The sequence below is a fragment of the Drosophila suzukii genome, unplaced genomic scaffold (genome assembly GCF_043229965.1).
Source record: "Drosophila suzukii unplaced genomic scaffold, CBGP_Dsuzu_IsoJpt1.0 scf_15, whole genome shotgun sequence".
NCBI classification, from domain to species: Eukaryota; Metazoa; Arthropoda; class Insecta; order Diptera; family Drosophilidae; genus Drosophila; species Drosophila suzukii.
The window spans coordinates 547,548-564,159 of NW_027255902.1; the positions used below are offsets into that span (position 1 = coordinate 547,548).

The following is a 16,612-nucleotide window of genomic DNA, read 5'->3' on the forward strand; positions in this document are numbered from 1 at the left end:
GAGCGTTTTTGACTGCCTGATTTTGTTTTCAGTGTTACAACTCGAACGAGTGAATCCTCTCCAGGATGGAGACTGGTAATTCTACCGAGCGACCATTGCGATGGAGGCAGTTGATCGTCCTTCATGAGTACTAATTCGTTGATTTTAAAATTCTCCTTTTCCTGACACCATTTTGGGCGAGTTTGAAGATGGGACAGCCAATCTCGGCTCCATTGCGTCCAAAACTGACGGATCAAATTTTGATGAGACAGAAATTGCTCACGGAACGACGAGTTTTGAGGGCGACAATGGGCAGGTGCGAGCAGGGTGTCACCAATGAGAAAACGTGCCGGCGTGAGAGCTTCTAAGTCGTCTGGATCAGCTGTTAGCGGACAAAGTGGCCGAGAGTTTAGGCAAGCTTCAATCCGGATGAGCACCGTTGCGAGTTCCTCATAAGTCTGCTTGTGACTTCCGACAGTCCTCTTCAGGTGATGCTTGACGGACTTGACCCCAGCATCCCAAGGGCCTCCGAAATTGGGAGAGTATGAAATGCCATGTAGGGCACGTAGCGTGGACGCGATCCGCCTGTTGTGCGCTTTCTAATAACTTATTGGCGCCAACGAAATTTGTTCCGTTGTCGCTATACATATGATGAACTGGTCCTCGGCGACCAGTAAAACGAGAAAATGCTAGTAGGAAGTGTTCCGACGAGAGTCCGGTAACTGCTTCTAGGTGAACTGCCTTCGTAGCCAAGCAGACGAAAATAGCAATGTATCCTTTGTAAGTACTTGTCCCACGAAGCCGTGCTGCCTTGATTTCGATTGCCCCGGTATAATCGACGCCGGTCGCAATGAATGGGCGGTTTGGTGGGTTGACTCTGTGCACCGGCAGGTCGCCCATCAATTGACTTCCGATGCTAGGTGACGCGCGGAAGCACGTGATGCATTTTCGAAGGATTGTTTGGACGGCTTGTCTTCCATTTGGAATCCAGAACTTGTACCTCGTGTGGGCTAAAGTAAGATGAGCGCCGCCATGCAGGGTAGCTTGATGGGAGTTCTGAATTACCATATCTGTAAAGAAATGAAGCTGCGGTAAGATGATTGGATGTTTGCGATCGAAAGAAAGGTTGGAATGTTTGAGACGACCGCGAACGCGTAAGATGCCGTCGTCAAGAAAGGGAGTGAGATTTCTTAGGGTGCTCTTCGGAGGCAGAGGATTTTCTGCGAGGATCGCGTGCATGTCTGATTGAAAGGTTTCGGCTGGTACTATTTTCACGATGCAGCGAAGTGCATTGTCCAGTTCCTCTGGCGACAGCTGACTGTAAGATCTGGTTTTCTTCGATTGAGCGTTGTGACAAAAGCGCAGTATGTATGCTATGACTCGAACGCCCAATGAGATTAATGTCTACGTGGGTGGTGTGCAAACGAATTTGCAAAGATTTTGCTTCTAGGGACTGCTCATCAAACTTTATGTTCGGTACCTCTGTGTCCGGCCACTCACTGGAGTGTTGGCTCAACCAGAATGTAGGCAACGCGATTGGCAACGAACGTTTTCCATCTAGTAACATCTCCTTTGATCCAGTGGAGAACGATAGTGGCGTCCGTCCAGTATGTAACGGAGATTTGAGCGTTTTTCCAACGATTGTTTGCTACTACCCATTTAGTTAGTTTGGTTGCCAGCACAGCGCCGCATAACTCGGTCCTCGGGATCGTGAGGGGTTTCGTTGGAGAGATTTTGGATTTTGCAGTGATGAGAGTGGTATAAAACGATGAATCCGGTTGGGGTATACGCATGTAAGCCGCCGCTGCGTAGGCGTGAGTGGACCCGTCGCAGAAAGCGTGCAACTTGATATCATGGCTAAAGTCTGGCATATACCGTACGCTGCGAGGTATTCGGATTTTGCTGATGTCCTCCAGATTGACACGGAACTTTTTCCATTTGTTAGCGATGGAACCGGGCACTGGGTCGTCCCACCCTAAGTGCTTGCGATCGTTCTCGGAATGGAGGTGTGCCATTGTGACTTCCTTTAGAATTAATTTTGCTGAAATGAGAATAGGGGCGATTAGTCCTAAGGGATCGAAAAGTCTGGCGATGCTCGAAAGAATTTCTCTTTTGGTTGAGCCCGTGGGAATGCTCGCTTGCAATTTGTAGGTGAAACAGTCTTGGTTAGGTAACCAATGCATTCCTAAGGTTTTAACTGTATCAGAGCTGTCCCAGCTTCGTGACGTTTGATTGCATCGGTTTGATGAAGGAATGCTGTCTAGAAGCGCTATGTCGTTACTAGACCATTTTCTCTATTCCATATTTGCGGATTTTAGAGCGTTCTGGATTTGTAAACTCTTGTTTTGTGCTGCTGAGATAGTGTGATCACCAGAAAGAATATCGTCGACGTAGATTTCGTGTTTTAAGACCTCTTTCGCCAGTGGGTAATTTTCGCGTTCATCCTCTGCAAGTTGACGAACGACTCTAATGGCGGTGAATGGTGCAGAAGCGGTACCGAAAGTTACAGTTGACAGGCGATATTCCTTGATGTTTCCATCCGCCGCCCGCCATAAAATCCGCTGGTACTGCGTGTCGTCCGGATGTACGTCGGTACATGCGCTGGATGTCGGCGGTGAAAACATGCCGGTACTGTCTCCAATTCAGCAACACTGCAGGGAGATCATTTTGTAGAGTGGGTCCTACGGACAATACATCGTTTAGAGATCGACCGTTTGAGGTCTTTGCCGATGCGTCGAATACAATGCGCTGTTTGGTGGTGAGACTGTCTTCTTTATAGGCAGCGTGATGAGGAAGAACGCAGGATTCAACCCGACAGGATTTTTTGCAGGTACTGACGGTTGATCTCTCACTAGAGACTGCTGGTGTGATTTGTCCCAATTCAAAATATTCTTCGATTTCCTCCTTGTAGCGAATCCATTTGTCTGGATCCCGTTCATAACGCAGCTCTAATTGAAGAAACCTGTTAAAAGCGACTTGATGCGATTTTCCTAGGGCCATTGTGGGATCGAAATGCCATTTGAAAGGTAGTCTTACCATAAAACTACCGTTTGGTTGACGTGTGTGCGTTTCCTTAAAGAAGGACTCACACCACCGCTCTTCGTCAGATTGAAGTGATCGGCTTGGGACAGATTCTATTTCGCAAAAATTCTTCAAAAGCGATTCCGTGTCTAGCGTGGTTTGATGACAGCGAATATTAAGTGTGTGGATTGATTCCTTGAACTTGCCGAGCTATCATCCAACCTAAGTGAGAATTTTGTGCAATAGGTTCGTATGGATTTCCAATTCGGGTTCCCGGAAGGATAAGACCCGCCATGAGGTCGGCTCCGATGATGAGATCTATGCGCTTCGAGCGATAGTATAAAGGATCCGAGAGCTGGAGTCCGTTGATGTGTTTCCAGTTTTGAGGCGAAAACGATTGGTTTGGTAGATGTGAGGTCAGCGAGTTCATAACGTACGCAGAGTCGACATCTAGATTGAACGTTGGGTTTAGCGACGTTCGGATGCAGCATCTTGCCGTAAAGTTGCACCGTTGACCAGTAGTTTGGCCGACGCCGGCGATCGAAGCGCGGATTCTGCATCGTGGAAGCTGGAGAGCTTGGACGGTATGCTCTGAGATTATTGTAGCTTCCGACCCCTGATCGATGAGGGCAGTTATTGTTGCTTGAGCGCCGCTCTGGGGGTGGCAGACAATAATCCGTGCGGTAGCTAGCAAGATATTCTGTCGCGTTGCATGGGAGGCTGTGGAAGAATAACATTGGAGGTTTGGATTAGCAAGGGGGCTAACTGGTGAGGTGTCGTTGTTTATAGTCGAAGCGATATGTGGTTGACTGGATGATACGGTCGGCGAGTAAGGTTGGGGTGCTTGAGTGATGCTTGGCGCCGCGGCCGGATGAAGTAAAGAATGGTGGCGTTGTCCACAGTGGTAGCAATTCTTTACACTTGAACAGTGGGCCAGTATGTGCGATATGCTCAGGCAGTTGAGGCATAGATTTGACGTACTCACGACCTCCTTACGTTGGTAGCAATCCAAGCTGACATCGACGAAGGAGATGATTACCATTGCAGTGTGGGCAACGAAGCACAGGTGGGCTTGGTTGCGCGTGGGTGTTATGAACCGAGATACGTTTTGTGGGGTGATGATCCAGTGATGATCCAGATTTGTTGGTGCCCGAACAGTTTCTATTTTCAATGGCGTCCAGGGTGATTAACCGGATGTTGAGAAACTGTTCGAGATCCTTGTACGAGGGAATGTGGGTTTGACTGCCGAGATGATGTTCCCAGGCGGAGTGCGTCTCTTTCGGTAATTTTGCAGTCAAATAATGGGCGAGCCAGTGATCCCCGTTCTGCAACGACGCGTTGATGGTGTTACAGGCGGCTGCGCAGACGTTGACTGCACTGATCATAGATCGAATATCATCGGGCTTCTCCTTGCTTAGGCTTGGCAACTGGTACAACATGTTCATGTGATTGGAGAAGACCACGCGTGGATTGTTGTCCCATGCTACCGTATAGTTAGCGGCCGTCAAAGGAATTTGTCGAATATCGCAATCTCGACCAGCTGGTAGAGATTCCTTGAGGAAATGAAACCGTTGAATATTGTCCAGCCGATCATTTTGATGAATTAACCGAGTGAAGGCGTCATAATATCCAGGCCAGTCCACACAGTTTCCGCTAAACTTGGGCACTGGCAGTTGTGGCATGTGGACACGTGCGTCGGCAACCGTCGACACGGCGGTGGGTGCCGAGGCTGAGGACGGCGTCACTGGGAACTTTATTCGTTGGCCTTCAGCTACAAGGCAATAGGTTTCCATGTACAGTTCCTCGAAACTGACGGCGATCTTCTTGGCGTGATAGTCCGTTTTGACATATCCCTCGGTGCAGATGATTACTTGATGGGTGGTCTCAAAAGCCGCGTTTAAACTCTCGATTTTCTGCAGGCGCTTCATATAATAGCTTTCGGTTTTTCGAGACGCGGAATCCTTCTTATAGTTCTGCTGCAGACGTGTTAGACTTTGAAGACGCTCCTTTTGAAGTGTAATAAAACCTGCTAAGGCCGGATCATCAGCTTCGTGGTCAGACATATTATGAGAATTTTTACCAATTTATTTTGAACCTAGCTAGCTCTGCTGGATAAATAAAAAAAGCACCCGTACTCACGTGATGTTTCCCTTTTTACTTATGCCTGAGTTTACGTAACGTTGAATATAGCGTGAGCGCAGGCTCTACTGTTTTTCGATTCCGCTTTGAGTAGAAGATTTTCCTTGGTTGCGAAATTATAACGGGCCTTCTTGCAGCACCCGTGTGTGTGTGTGTAGAAGGGCTGTCAGGCGACCGGGTGTGTTGGTATTGGTGACTGTGCTCTATCGGTGTGAGAGCACTTGTTGGGGGCACAAACGGAGACGATCGCAATTTGTGTTAGATGGAGTGATGGGTGTTATGCATTATAACCCACAATTGAAAGATCAAACTGAGATTTTTAAACTTCAAGCAAGATTCCCCTCATGGGCCACCATGTTCAGTTGTGACGCCGTGCCAAAAAAAAGCTCTGTACGGCTGTCATTGTAAGAGGGGCTCTTGGGAGTAATTAAACGACTGAAGTTCAAATATACCAGTTTAGCCTTTAATTCATTAGCTTATAGTGCGTACACTTCACTCTTCTTCATTAAATAACTTTAACAAAATAATGGGTCGCAATGGACAGCAAAATAAAAGAAGACAATGTTGTTCCGGTCGCTGAAGCTTGTAGTTCTCACTGCACTTCTCTCTCGTTCTGTCGGGTTGCCAGATGTCCTGACCTTCGTCTTCAGTTGGCAGGGCTATCAGCTGTGCATACGAACCAAGTACCGTGGGACTGAACAGAGGGAATGCAACTCATCAAATGATCAGACAGCCCCTATCAAACATCGACTTACAGCGAGCTTGTAGTAGGTGCGGAGAAGTTGGCCACTTTAGACGGGTTTGTACTAATACGCGCCTGAACTTTTGCTGGGATTGTGGTCGTAGGAATATATTGACTGTCGCCGAGATACCCCGGGAAACGAACGACGTCTCCGCCGAGATGCGGGCGCAGCGGAGACGAGCGAAGTCGCAGCCCGACATCAAGGAACCCACCACTAAGGATAAGCAACGGCCTGATCACTGCTACCGTGCGGATCGGAGGTCGATGGATGGACGCCACGGTGGATACGGGAGCGTCGAGAAGCTTTGCGAGCGAAAAGTACGTTCGTATGGTAGCGAGACCGGAGGAGATGCAAGAGATCATCACTACGATAGCGTTAGCTGATCGGTCAAGCCTGGCAGTGAAGAAGCTATGGCGCACTCGCGTGAAATTAGCTGGCACGCGAGTGTGGATGCCATTCTTGGTGATGCCAACCATGTTGGATCGCGTGATATTAGGCATGGACTTCTTGGCGGCGATGGGAACACAAATACAGTGCGGAGAAGCCACCTTAAAGGTAAAATTGAGCCCGTCGGCGGAAGACCCCCGACTGCGGCCGAGTAAAGTCGATCGGATGCCCTCAGAGGATACGAGCCCGGAAGTACTCGAAGGAAGGAGTACGACGGTTTTAGGAAAGCAGGAATCCGACGACAAGGACACTACCGGATCATGCGCCAGATGACCCCATCAGGAGAACGAAAGGACGACCACGGAGGAGACGAGATCAGGAGGTACGACGAACCGGGAAGTTTATTGGAGGACTTTCGGCCGGACGAAATCGAAGAAGCAGAGGATGGAGAAACAATGACGGAAGAGGATGACCTAAGTCCCGACCAGCGGGAATTCATCACCCGAGAGTTGACGCTCTTCAAGGGGCTTCGAGGGGTATCACACGTGGCGGAGCATCGGATTATAATGCGAGACGATAAACCCTTGAAACAAAGGTACTACCCAAGGAATCCGGCAATGCAGAGCGTGATTGACGCCCAGGTGGATGAACTACTCCGAGAAGGTGCCATCGAACCTTCGCGGAGCCCGCATAGCGCACCCAAAAAGAAGACGGGTGAATGGCGCATGTGCGTTGTTTATAGGCAATTGAACGCTCACTCAGTGCCCGACGCGTACCCCGTCCCCAGGATCAACCACATCTTGCAAAAACTACGACAAAGCCCGATACATTTCGACGTTGGACTTAAAGCACGGCCATTGGCAAATACCCATGGCCAAGGATAGCCGTCAGTTCACGGCCTTCACCGTTCCGGGCAGAGGCCTATACCAGTGGAAGGTCATGCCCTTCAGGCTGCACTCGGCCAGCGCTACCTTCCAGCGCGCCTTGGATAGCGTGATTGGTGCGGACATGGAGCCGTTCGCCTTCGCCTAGTTGGACGATATCATCGTTATAGGCGCCACGGAGGAACAACATTTGGCCAATCTGGGCGAAGTCTTCCGTAGGCTACGGAGGGCGAACCTGAAGGTTCGCGCGTTCTTCAAGCGGAGGTTAGTTTACCTAGGCCACGTGAGTAGCGCCGAAGGAGTCCAGACTGACCCGGAGAAAGTGACGGCCATTACCAACCTTAAGTCACCTACATGCCTAAAGGAGCTCCGACAGTAGCTAGGCATGGCCTCCTGGTATCGCCGGTTCGTCCCTAACTTCGCAATCGTGGTACAACCAATGACTACCCTGTTAAAGAAAGGCCGGAAGTGGGCATGGGGTCCCGAGCAACAGAACGCGCTAGAAGAGGTAAAAAGAAGGTTAACCACCGCCCCCGTGTTAGGGTGTCCCGACTTCGACAAGACGTTTGTGATGCAAACTGACGCTAGCGACGTGGGGCTAGGAGCGGTCTTGTCGCAAGATATCGAGGGGGCAATTACACGACGACGGAGAAAGAGTGTCTGGCCATCATATGGGCTATCAGAAAAATGCGGTGCTACTTGGAAGGGTATCGGTTCGAGGTGGTTACCGGCCACCTAGCCCTCAAATAGTAGAACTCCATCGAAAGTCCCTCCGGTCGGGTAGCAAGATGGGCGCTGGAGTTGCAACAGTTCCAGTTCGACGTGCGGTACCGTCGAGGCAAATTGAGTCTGTGGAGTCTTGCAACAGATGGCCGAAGTGGACACACCCTGTAAATGGATCCAAGGTAGCGAGTTAAGATAAAAGAATACCCCGAGAAGTTCTCAGACTACATGATGGAAAATGGGCAACTATACCGGAATTTGGGACACAGAGCTGATGACGAGGACTACTTCCCGTGGAAACTGTGTGTCCCTAGTTCAAATAGAGTCCGAGTCCTCCAAGAATGCCACGACGCGCCCACGGCTGGACATCTGGGCGACCGAAAAACCGTTTCTCGACTATCTCAGAGGTATTTCTGGCCCGGCATGTTTAGGGACGCGAAGCGTTACATCCAGCGCTGCGAGTCGTGCCAGAATTTCAAAACCGCCCAGACGAAAGCGGCAGGCAAAATGTTAACCCGCATAACGAGCGAACCGTTTGACGTTTTATGCGCAGACTTTGTCGGCCCACTACCCCGGTCGAAACACGGAAACACCATGCTCCTCGTATTTCATGACGTCTTTTCTAAATGGGTGGAGTTGATCCCGTTACGGAAAGCTACCGCCGCCCAGGTTCAGAAGGCATTCTGGGAACGGATACTGGGCCGAGTCGACATCCCTTGGAAGTTCGTCTGCGTTAACGGTACTCAATTTACCAGCCGCATCTTGAAAGAGTACTTCCACACGATAGGGGTAGAGATCCAATATACTGCTCCATACTGTCCACAGGAGAACCCTACCGAGAGGACGAATCGGACGGTCAAGACGATGATAGCCCAACTCACCGAGGGAGACCAAAGTTCTTGGGACGGGCTATTACCGGAAATAGCGCTTGCCATCAACGCAAGTGTATCGGACTCTACGGGATATAGTCCCGCCTTCCTGACACAAGGACGTGAGCCCAGACTCCCTACTATGTTATACGACGAGGTCACCCTTGGATCGGCGGTGATACCTAAGGACCCCGCAGAAAAAAGGCTCCAACTCAGAGGAATCTTCGATATTGTCAGATCCAACCTCCAACGTGCTTCCCAAAAGCAAGCACGCCATTACAACCTTCGACGCCGTGAGTGGAGACCGAAGCTCGGTGTCAAGGTGTGGCTACGCCAACATCCTCTCTCGAAGGCGGCCGAAGGTTTCGCCGCCAAATTGGCCCCCAAGTATGACGGTCCCTGCACCGTAACGAGGTTCATATCCCCTAACCTGGTCCTGTTGCGACGCTCAGGGGAAAGACGTTCGCGCTCTGCCAACATCAGTCAGCTGAAACCCCATTACTCTGAGGACTTTGGGAATGTAGCCACGGAAGAAGATGACGGGGCTGCCCTGGGAGGCGACACGAGAGGTTAAGCACGGTAGAGGTTCGCATAGTAATTTCTAAGTTGAATTGTACTAACACACAATGTTATTATTTAAGTACTCTAAGTCGAGGTTTCACTGCACCGATAGGTAGGAAGCTTGATCAATAAGGGTCTTGTATCTATAAGTTTAGTCTCCGCTTTCAGATGGATGAAGTCATCGAGTTGTCGGATAGTTCGGACGATACCGAGTTTTTTCATCACGACCTTTCGGATCGCGACGAGTAGGTCGCGGAAGGGTACAGCGGAGGGGATTCGGAGGCATTGGAAGACGAAGAGGGAGAGGTCGCAGAGGACCAGTTAATCAACGATAGCCAAGGCGACGAAGACGTACCCGACGGCGCCGAGTCTTCTGACGACCAGGAGTCTGGGGCTACGGGTGGACCTCGGTTTGCGGGCATGTGGAGCTGTGGAAAAAATACCATCTTCGTATTTTTCTATACGCAAAAGATTGTTCAACACCGAAGGGCTGGTCACACTGAAAGTGGCTTGTCTTCTCTCTCTTTGACTTCGGCTTTAGAACGGACAAGTTGTGGTATAAAAGAAGCGTCTACTAAACAGAAAAACTTTGAACTAAAAACTAAAATCGTGTGCTAAATTAATTAAGGAATCGGGAGAAGGCCTTTGTTTCCAACAGGTTATGGGCCCAGTGTTTCGCTAAACTCAAATTAAAATAACAATTAAATAAATTGCAAATTTCTGAGAATTTCTGAATTTCTGAGAATCCGTGTGTGTATGAGCACATTGAAAACAGGAGGAAGCACGTTTCAACAAACGAAACATCCAGAACGGTAACAAAGTTATAAAAACACAAACGGTAAAAAGTATTGTAATAAAATAAAAGTTTGTATAAAATATTTTGTTCCTTTCTTGCGAAAAATTTTTACAGCCAACCAAGTGCATACATGTTGAAGTTGCAAGTATGAGTGAATGCATGTACTTATGTATGTGTATGTGAGGCCGCCTGTTTTTTTTTCTATTTCACCATATTGGCTAAGTGGATCTCACGTTTACTTATATATGTGTGTGTACATGTAGGCACTTGGTACAGTATTTGCTTAACATTGATTCCTTTTTCTTCTCTCTTTCCTTGTTCTCGAATATACGATAGTTACATTGAAATAAGATCAAGAATAAATATGAATAAGGAGAATAAGTTTAAGAATATTTCACCTTTTCGTGGTGAAAAATATTCAGTGTGGTAATTTCGTGTGAAGTCCCTTATAGCTGAAAATGATGTTTTATTTGTAATCGAAAAAGAAAACACCCAAGAAATAGATGAGAAATGGACAAAGGCAGAAAGATCAGCAAAAAGCATTATGATAGAATTTCTAAGTGACTCCTTTCTTTCTTTTGCCGATAATAATTCGACTGCAAAAGAGATTTTTGAAAAATTAGATTCGATCTATGAGCGAAAAAGTTTGGCAACGCAACTTTCTGTGCGTAAGCAATTATTGACATTCAAATTAAATGGCGACACACCTCTCATTATTCATTTCAATAAATTTGATGAATTAATCTGCGAATTAATGGCATCGGGAGCGAAAATTGAGGAGGTGGACAAAGTAGCTTACCTTCTAACACTACCTTCGGTTTATGATGGGTTGTGACCGCCATAAAAACCTTATCTACCGAACATGTTACCCTTTCTTTCGTAAAAAACCGCTTACTTCACCACGAAATTAAGATAAAGAATTTAAGTAAGGACACGTCTAATAAAGTTCTTCAAGCTACATCTCTAAATAACAACAAACAAAAGGCATTGCATCTGAAAACCAAGTTTAAGGCAAAACCCTCTAAGAACTTTAAGTCCAATTTGAAATGTCATCATTGTGGAAAGAAGGGTCACTTTAAGAAAGATTGCTAATTTTCAAAAGGGGCTTAGAAAACAAAGATAAAGAAAAACATGCCCAAGTTGCAAATGTAGAAACAGGCAGATCATTTGCGTTTATGTTATGGCAGGGCAGGAACTATACAGGTGACGGTGATATATCCTTCATATTGGATTCGGGAGCTTCGGACCACATGATAAATAACTTAAATCTGTTCTCAACCTATTCTACACTGGACACGCCAATTGAGATTGCAATTGCAAAGCAAGGTGCATACATATATGCTTCTGCAAAGGGGACAGTCCAACTCCGAAGCAATCTTAATACGAGCATTACACTGGAAAATGTCCTGTTCTGCAAAGATGTACCACAAAATTTACTGTCAGTCTCGAAGATGCAGGCTGCAGGCTTAACAGTTGAATTCAATTCAACGGGAGTAAGAATTTCCATGAATGGACAAGATATTTTTGAAGGTACGTGTAAAAGCAATGTATCGATCGTGAATTTTAAAAAAAACCATAAAGTTTATACAACTTACCCAAATAGAAATCAAAACTATAGTTTGTGGCATGAAAGATTAGGACATATTAGCAAGGGAAAGTTTTTAGAAATTGTGCGAAATAATATGTTTGAAGATGTAGAGCTTGTAAAAGATATTAAATTTAATAATGAATTATGCGAAGCTTGCATAAATGGTAAGCAAGCTAGACTTCCATTTGAGAAAATTAAGAATAAAGAATATATTAAGAGGCCTTTATTTATAATTCATTCGTGGTCCGATAACTCCTTCTAGTATTGATGGAAGAAACTATTATGTAATCTTTGTCGATCAGTATACACATTACTGTGTAACTTATTTGATGACTTATAAATCTGAGGTATTTAATTTCTTCAAGGACTTCTTCGCAAAGAGTGAAGCTCATTTAAATTAAAAGGCTGTGAATCTATACATCGATAATGGCAGAGAATATTTGTCAAATGAGATGAAGACTTATTGTAGTGAAAAAAGGCATAAGTTACCATTTGACGGTTCCACATACACCGCAATTAAATAGAGTCGCTGAACGTATGATCAGATCCATAACTGAAAAGGCTAGAGCAATGATTAGTGGATCTAAATTAAATAAAAGTTTTTGGAGCGAAGCCGTTTTAACGGCAACATATATAGTTAATAGAACTCCAAGTAGAGCGTTTCAGGATAAGAAAACTCCATTTGAAATGTGGCACAACAGAAAGCCTAAATTGAAATATTTAAAGATATTTGGTTCAACCGTATATGTTCATGATAAAATGCGGAAAAGAAAATTTGATGACAAATCATTCAAATGTATACTGGTTGGCTATGAACAGAATGGCTATAAGTTGTGGGACATAAATGCAAAGAGGTTTTTGGTAGCTAGAGACGTAGTTGTTGATGAAATGAATATGGAGAATACTAGGACTGTAGAGTTTCAAAATGAAAGTATGGAACTGGTAGAAAGTATTCCGAATGATAGTAAGAACAATCTACAATTGTCGACTGAAATGAATTCAGGAGCAGAGGAGTCGGATGAAATGGCCACACGCCCACTGTTCCGTCGGGTGTTCCAGAACCCGGAGGCAGCAAAGACCGATACGGCAGACTCGACCCCAATGGACGAGACCGAGGAGGACGACGTGGCGGGCCAATCGACGTCACAGCGGCGCCAATCCCCGATCTGCGCCCCGCCAGACGAACCGCTGGCCGAATGGGAAGACGGAGTCCTCGATCAGGTATTGACCGAAATCCAGGGGACCGGTTGGGACGGGTCGTTCATGGCCTCATCCACATCGACCGTGACGGTACCGAGGGACGAGTTAACCCCGTTACCAGAAGGCTGGACCGGGACGGGCGAATTGCGACAACTGCCGGCATCGGCCATTCGTCTGATCGCTGAGAGGGCGGCCGGACAAGCTGGACGAGGACACCGTGTTCGCTTCGCCGTTAAAGGATTGGCACTACGTCGTCACTGTAAAGGGCGACGGACGGCTCATCATCAGCCCCCGGAAGGAAAGGGGGGGGTGTGACGATCCTGCCCGACGGCTAGACCGTCACATTATATATATATATAAGTAATAGTTAACTTAGTCTGGCAGTGTTATTATTAATACGTAAGTGATATGACATGAAACATTATGATTTATTAAGTGGAAAGCGAACATATGGATTTTTGGGGTGCAAAACCAAAATAGGTCAAGTTTGGTTCCGCACCATCAGACCGAGGTGGCAATTATAGGGAAAAATACTAGAAAATAAAGAAAATACCAAACCGATCTGACAAGAAAAAGGGAAGAAGGATGAAATGGGCACACGGCGGTTTCCGGGCTCTCTCGGCTCTTGTATCGGAAGGTGTACGGTTGCGCACGCGGAAAGGAAAAGGCAAGAAAACACGCGGAGAAAAAGGAAGCCCGGTCGGTAGGAAGTAAGGTTAGTGAATCAGTGTAATCGGCGCAGTGAAACTCAGGAACGATTAAACACGACAAATAAAATTGAGTGAACTAATACAAAAGGAAAAGGCGAGCGGTATTGATGTACATATTGGGTTTTGTTCCCCCCCCTTCTCGCACCCGTTGTTCCCCGAGCAAGCCAGGGAAGTGGAACACAGTGAGGCGGAAGACCCCCTCACGAGCTGGTATATCCCTTCGTGCCCTATTAATTTCTCCCCCCCCCCCACGAGGTGGCAGACCCCTTTGTGCCCTACTAACTCCCCACGAGGTGGTATATCCCTTCGTGTCCTACTAACTCCCCACGAGGTGGCAGACCCCTTCGTGCCCTACTAACTCCCCACGAGGTGGCAGACCCCTTCGTGCCCTATTAATTCCTCCCCTCCCCCCCCCCCACGAGGTGGCAGACCCCTTCGTGGTCTATTAACCCCCCCACGAGGCGGCAGATCCCTTCGTGTCCTGTTAACTCCCACACCGTAGCGGAAGGGCAGACCCTTCCGACTTTGACTAATCGAACTTGTTTTCAGCCGGCCCAAACACGACAGACACTGCCTGCGGCCTCGCCCGAAGGTCCAGCCCGTGGAATTTTTGGCCCCGCAAGCCTTATCCCTCGGCCACGTAAGATAGAACCCGGCTGCGGCCTCGCCCGAAGGTCCAGCCCGTGGGATTTTCCGTCACGAAAGGACTTGGTGTTCTGACGGTGCCGTAACCTCATAGTTCCTGGAATACCCCTCCCTTTGAGCGGATAGACGTAGAATCTCCGGGATAGTTGATCAGAAATCATCGTTCGCCCCGCGAATATTACTCTCTAGCCCTATGTCTCAGTGACTTTACAAATTTCTTGTAAAAGGACCCCTGGATTCGACTGAGAGTTATATCCTGGCCAGAGAACTTCCTTACAAAAGAGGCCAGTGATCCTTTCGCACCGGCACAGCCTAACAGAGATGGTTGTGCGCGATGCTCATGTGAGGATAAAGCATCAGAACGTGGATGCTACGATCGCGGAGATCCTGACCAAGTTCTGGATAACGAAACTGAGACGAGTTCTACAGGGAGTGATTTCTGGATGCAGCCAGTACAAGCTGCAGAGAGCGCGACCGATGCCGCCGATTATGGGATCCCTGCCGGAGGATCGTCTGGAGGCCAATGTTTGGCCATTCAAGAGAACAGGTCTTGACTACTTTGGGCCACTGCTGGTAACCGTTGCTCGGCACCATGAGAAGCGGTGGGTGGCGTTGTTGGCGTGGCGTGGAGCTGGCACATGAACTGTCAACGGATTCCTGCATAATCGTGATCAGGAATTTTGTCTGCCGTCGAGGGCCAGTTCATAGACTGCGCAGCGACAACGGCAGGAACTTCGTGGGAGCAGATAGAGAGGCCAAGAAGTTTGCGGAGGTATTTGAACCCGAGAGGATCCAGATGGAGCTGTCGAGCAAAGGGATTGACTGGATCTTCAATTGCCCAGCGAACCCGTCAGAAGGCGGATTCTGGGAACGAATGGTGCAGTGCGAGAAGAGGGTGCTGCGCCACACGGTGAAGGAAGTGGCGCCGAGCGAGCACTTCTTGGAGAGTTTCCTGATAGAGGCGGAGAACATTGTAAATTCTCGTCCGCTCACCCATTTGCCAGTGAGTGCGGACCAGGAAGCCCCTCTTACGCCGAACGATCTTCTCAAGGGAGCAGCTTGCCCGCTGGATACCCCCGGCCTGGATGGAGGCCTTGTTAAGGAAGGCGCCACAAGGAAGCAGTGGCGCATAGCAAGGATGTTGAGGGACCGATTCTGGAAAAAGTGGATCTTGGAGTACCTGCCCACATTGACGCGGCGAGAGATGTGGTGCCGCAAAGAGGAGCCGATTCGTCGAGGAGACATCGTCTTCGTTTGTGACCCAGCTGTACCGTGGCGAGATTGGCGGAGAGGCATCGTCGAAAAGGCCTTTGCTGGAGTCGATGGAGAGATTAGGCGAGCAAGAGTGCGGATCATGGATGGAGATCGGACTCGCTGGATAATGCGCCCCGCTTCAAAGTTGGCGGTTTTGGATTTAAGTAAAGATGTCCTCCACGGTGGTGGGGAAGTCGCGGGTCGAATTTGAGCTCGATAGTTAAGTCAGTATTTAATCGATAGGAATTGCTATTATGCACTGATGGAGCAATTGGGCACACTAGAAAGCCCGTATATGGCGCACTATTTAAATTGTTGAAAGTCATGGAGTGTGGGAGGTTATACTGCGGTAAGAAACTGTTATATTTTAAGCCACTGTAATTGAATTTGTAATCTCTCACATAATAAAATATATACTATGCCATACAGTCCTACATTCAAGCGTTGCCCTTGTTTGTTGTGGATCGGGTCCGTGTATATTGTAGGCAAGTCCCATCCTTGTTTCGAAACAGACTCCTCCTTTTTTTCGTTTCTAAAATTGATTTGTTTTCCGTTTGGCAAGAAACCCAGCTGCTTGACAGTAAGACCATGGTATTGGTGGTGTACGGAGTCCTAATGGATAGATCGTCGGAGATCATGTTACTGGTGGTTCTGATAAAAATAAACTTCTATTAGTACAACGTAACCAAATTCTTTTGGCCAGAACTTACTTTCCTTGAGAGGACGCGCCCGGAAGGATGTCCATGAAAGTAGGGAAGACCCACTCGACATGTTTCTTCCCACTGGGATTTTCTAGTGGATCTCCTCCAGCACTTCAACAGTTCTGCGGACTTATCCTGTTGCGGTAATGGTTCCTGTTGGTGAAGACCCACATTAATGGGCAACACCTTAGATTTAGCGTCTTCCCACAGAGAACCATCTACCATCCGTTGAACGGATGGTCCATAAGGTTTTGCCGTGCCGAAAATTTCCGAGTTAGTTTTCCAAATTTGACGGACTCTGTTATGCGATAGTTAGGCGATGTTTTTTCGGTGTAACTCTGAGTTCTTCTTCCTTGATAGTGAAAATGGAAACATTCACTACGAAAACGTATACAATGATGACAGGATACAA

At 47.7% G+C, this 16,612-nt stretch overlaps 1 protein-coding gene across 1 annotated transcript; it reads left to right on the forward strand.

The window, feature by feature from the left end:
- The first annotated feature begins 14,566 nt into the window (after positions 1–14,566).
- LOC136117225 (uncharacterized) lies at positions 14,567–15,710 on the forward strand. The gene is made up of 2 exons (XM_065867319.2): positions 14,567–14,847; positions 14,921–15,710. The coding sequence occupies exons 1-2, from the start codon at positions 14,567–14,569 to the stop codon at positions 15,708–15,710; spliced, it is 1,071 nt and encodes a 356-aa protein (XP_065723391.2).
- The last annotated feature ends 902 nt before the right edge of the window (positions 15,711–16,612 follow it).

Bases quoted from the DNA above. Each gene is read 5' to 3' on its own strand.
- LOC136117225 (XM_065867319.2), top strand. From the start codon at position 14,567: ATGGTTGTGCGCGATGCTCATGTGAGGATAAAGCATCAGAACGTGGAT. The intron at 14,848-14,920 runs GTGGGTGGCGTT...AATCGTGATCAG, and splicing joins GCTCGGCACCATGAGAAGCG to GAATTTTGTCTGCCGTCGAG.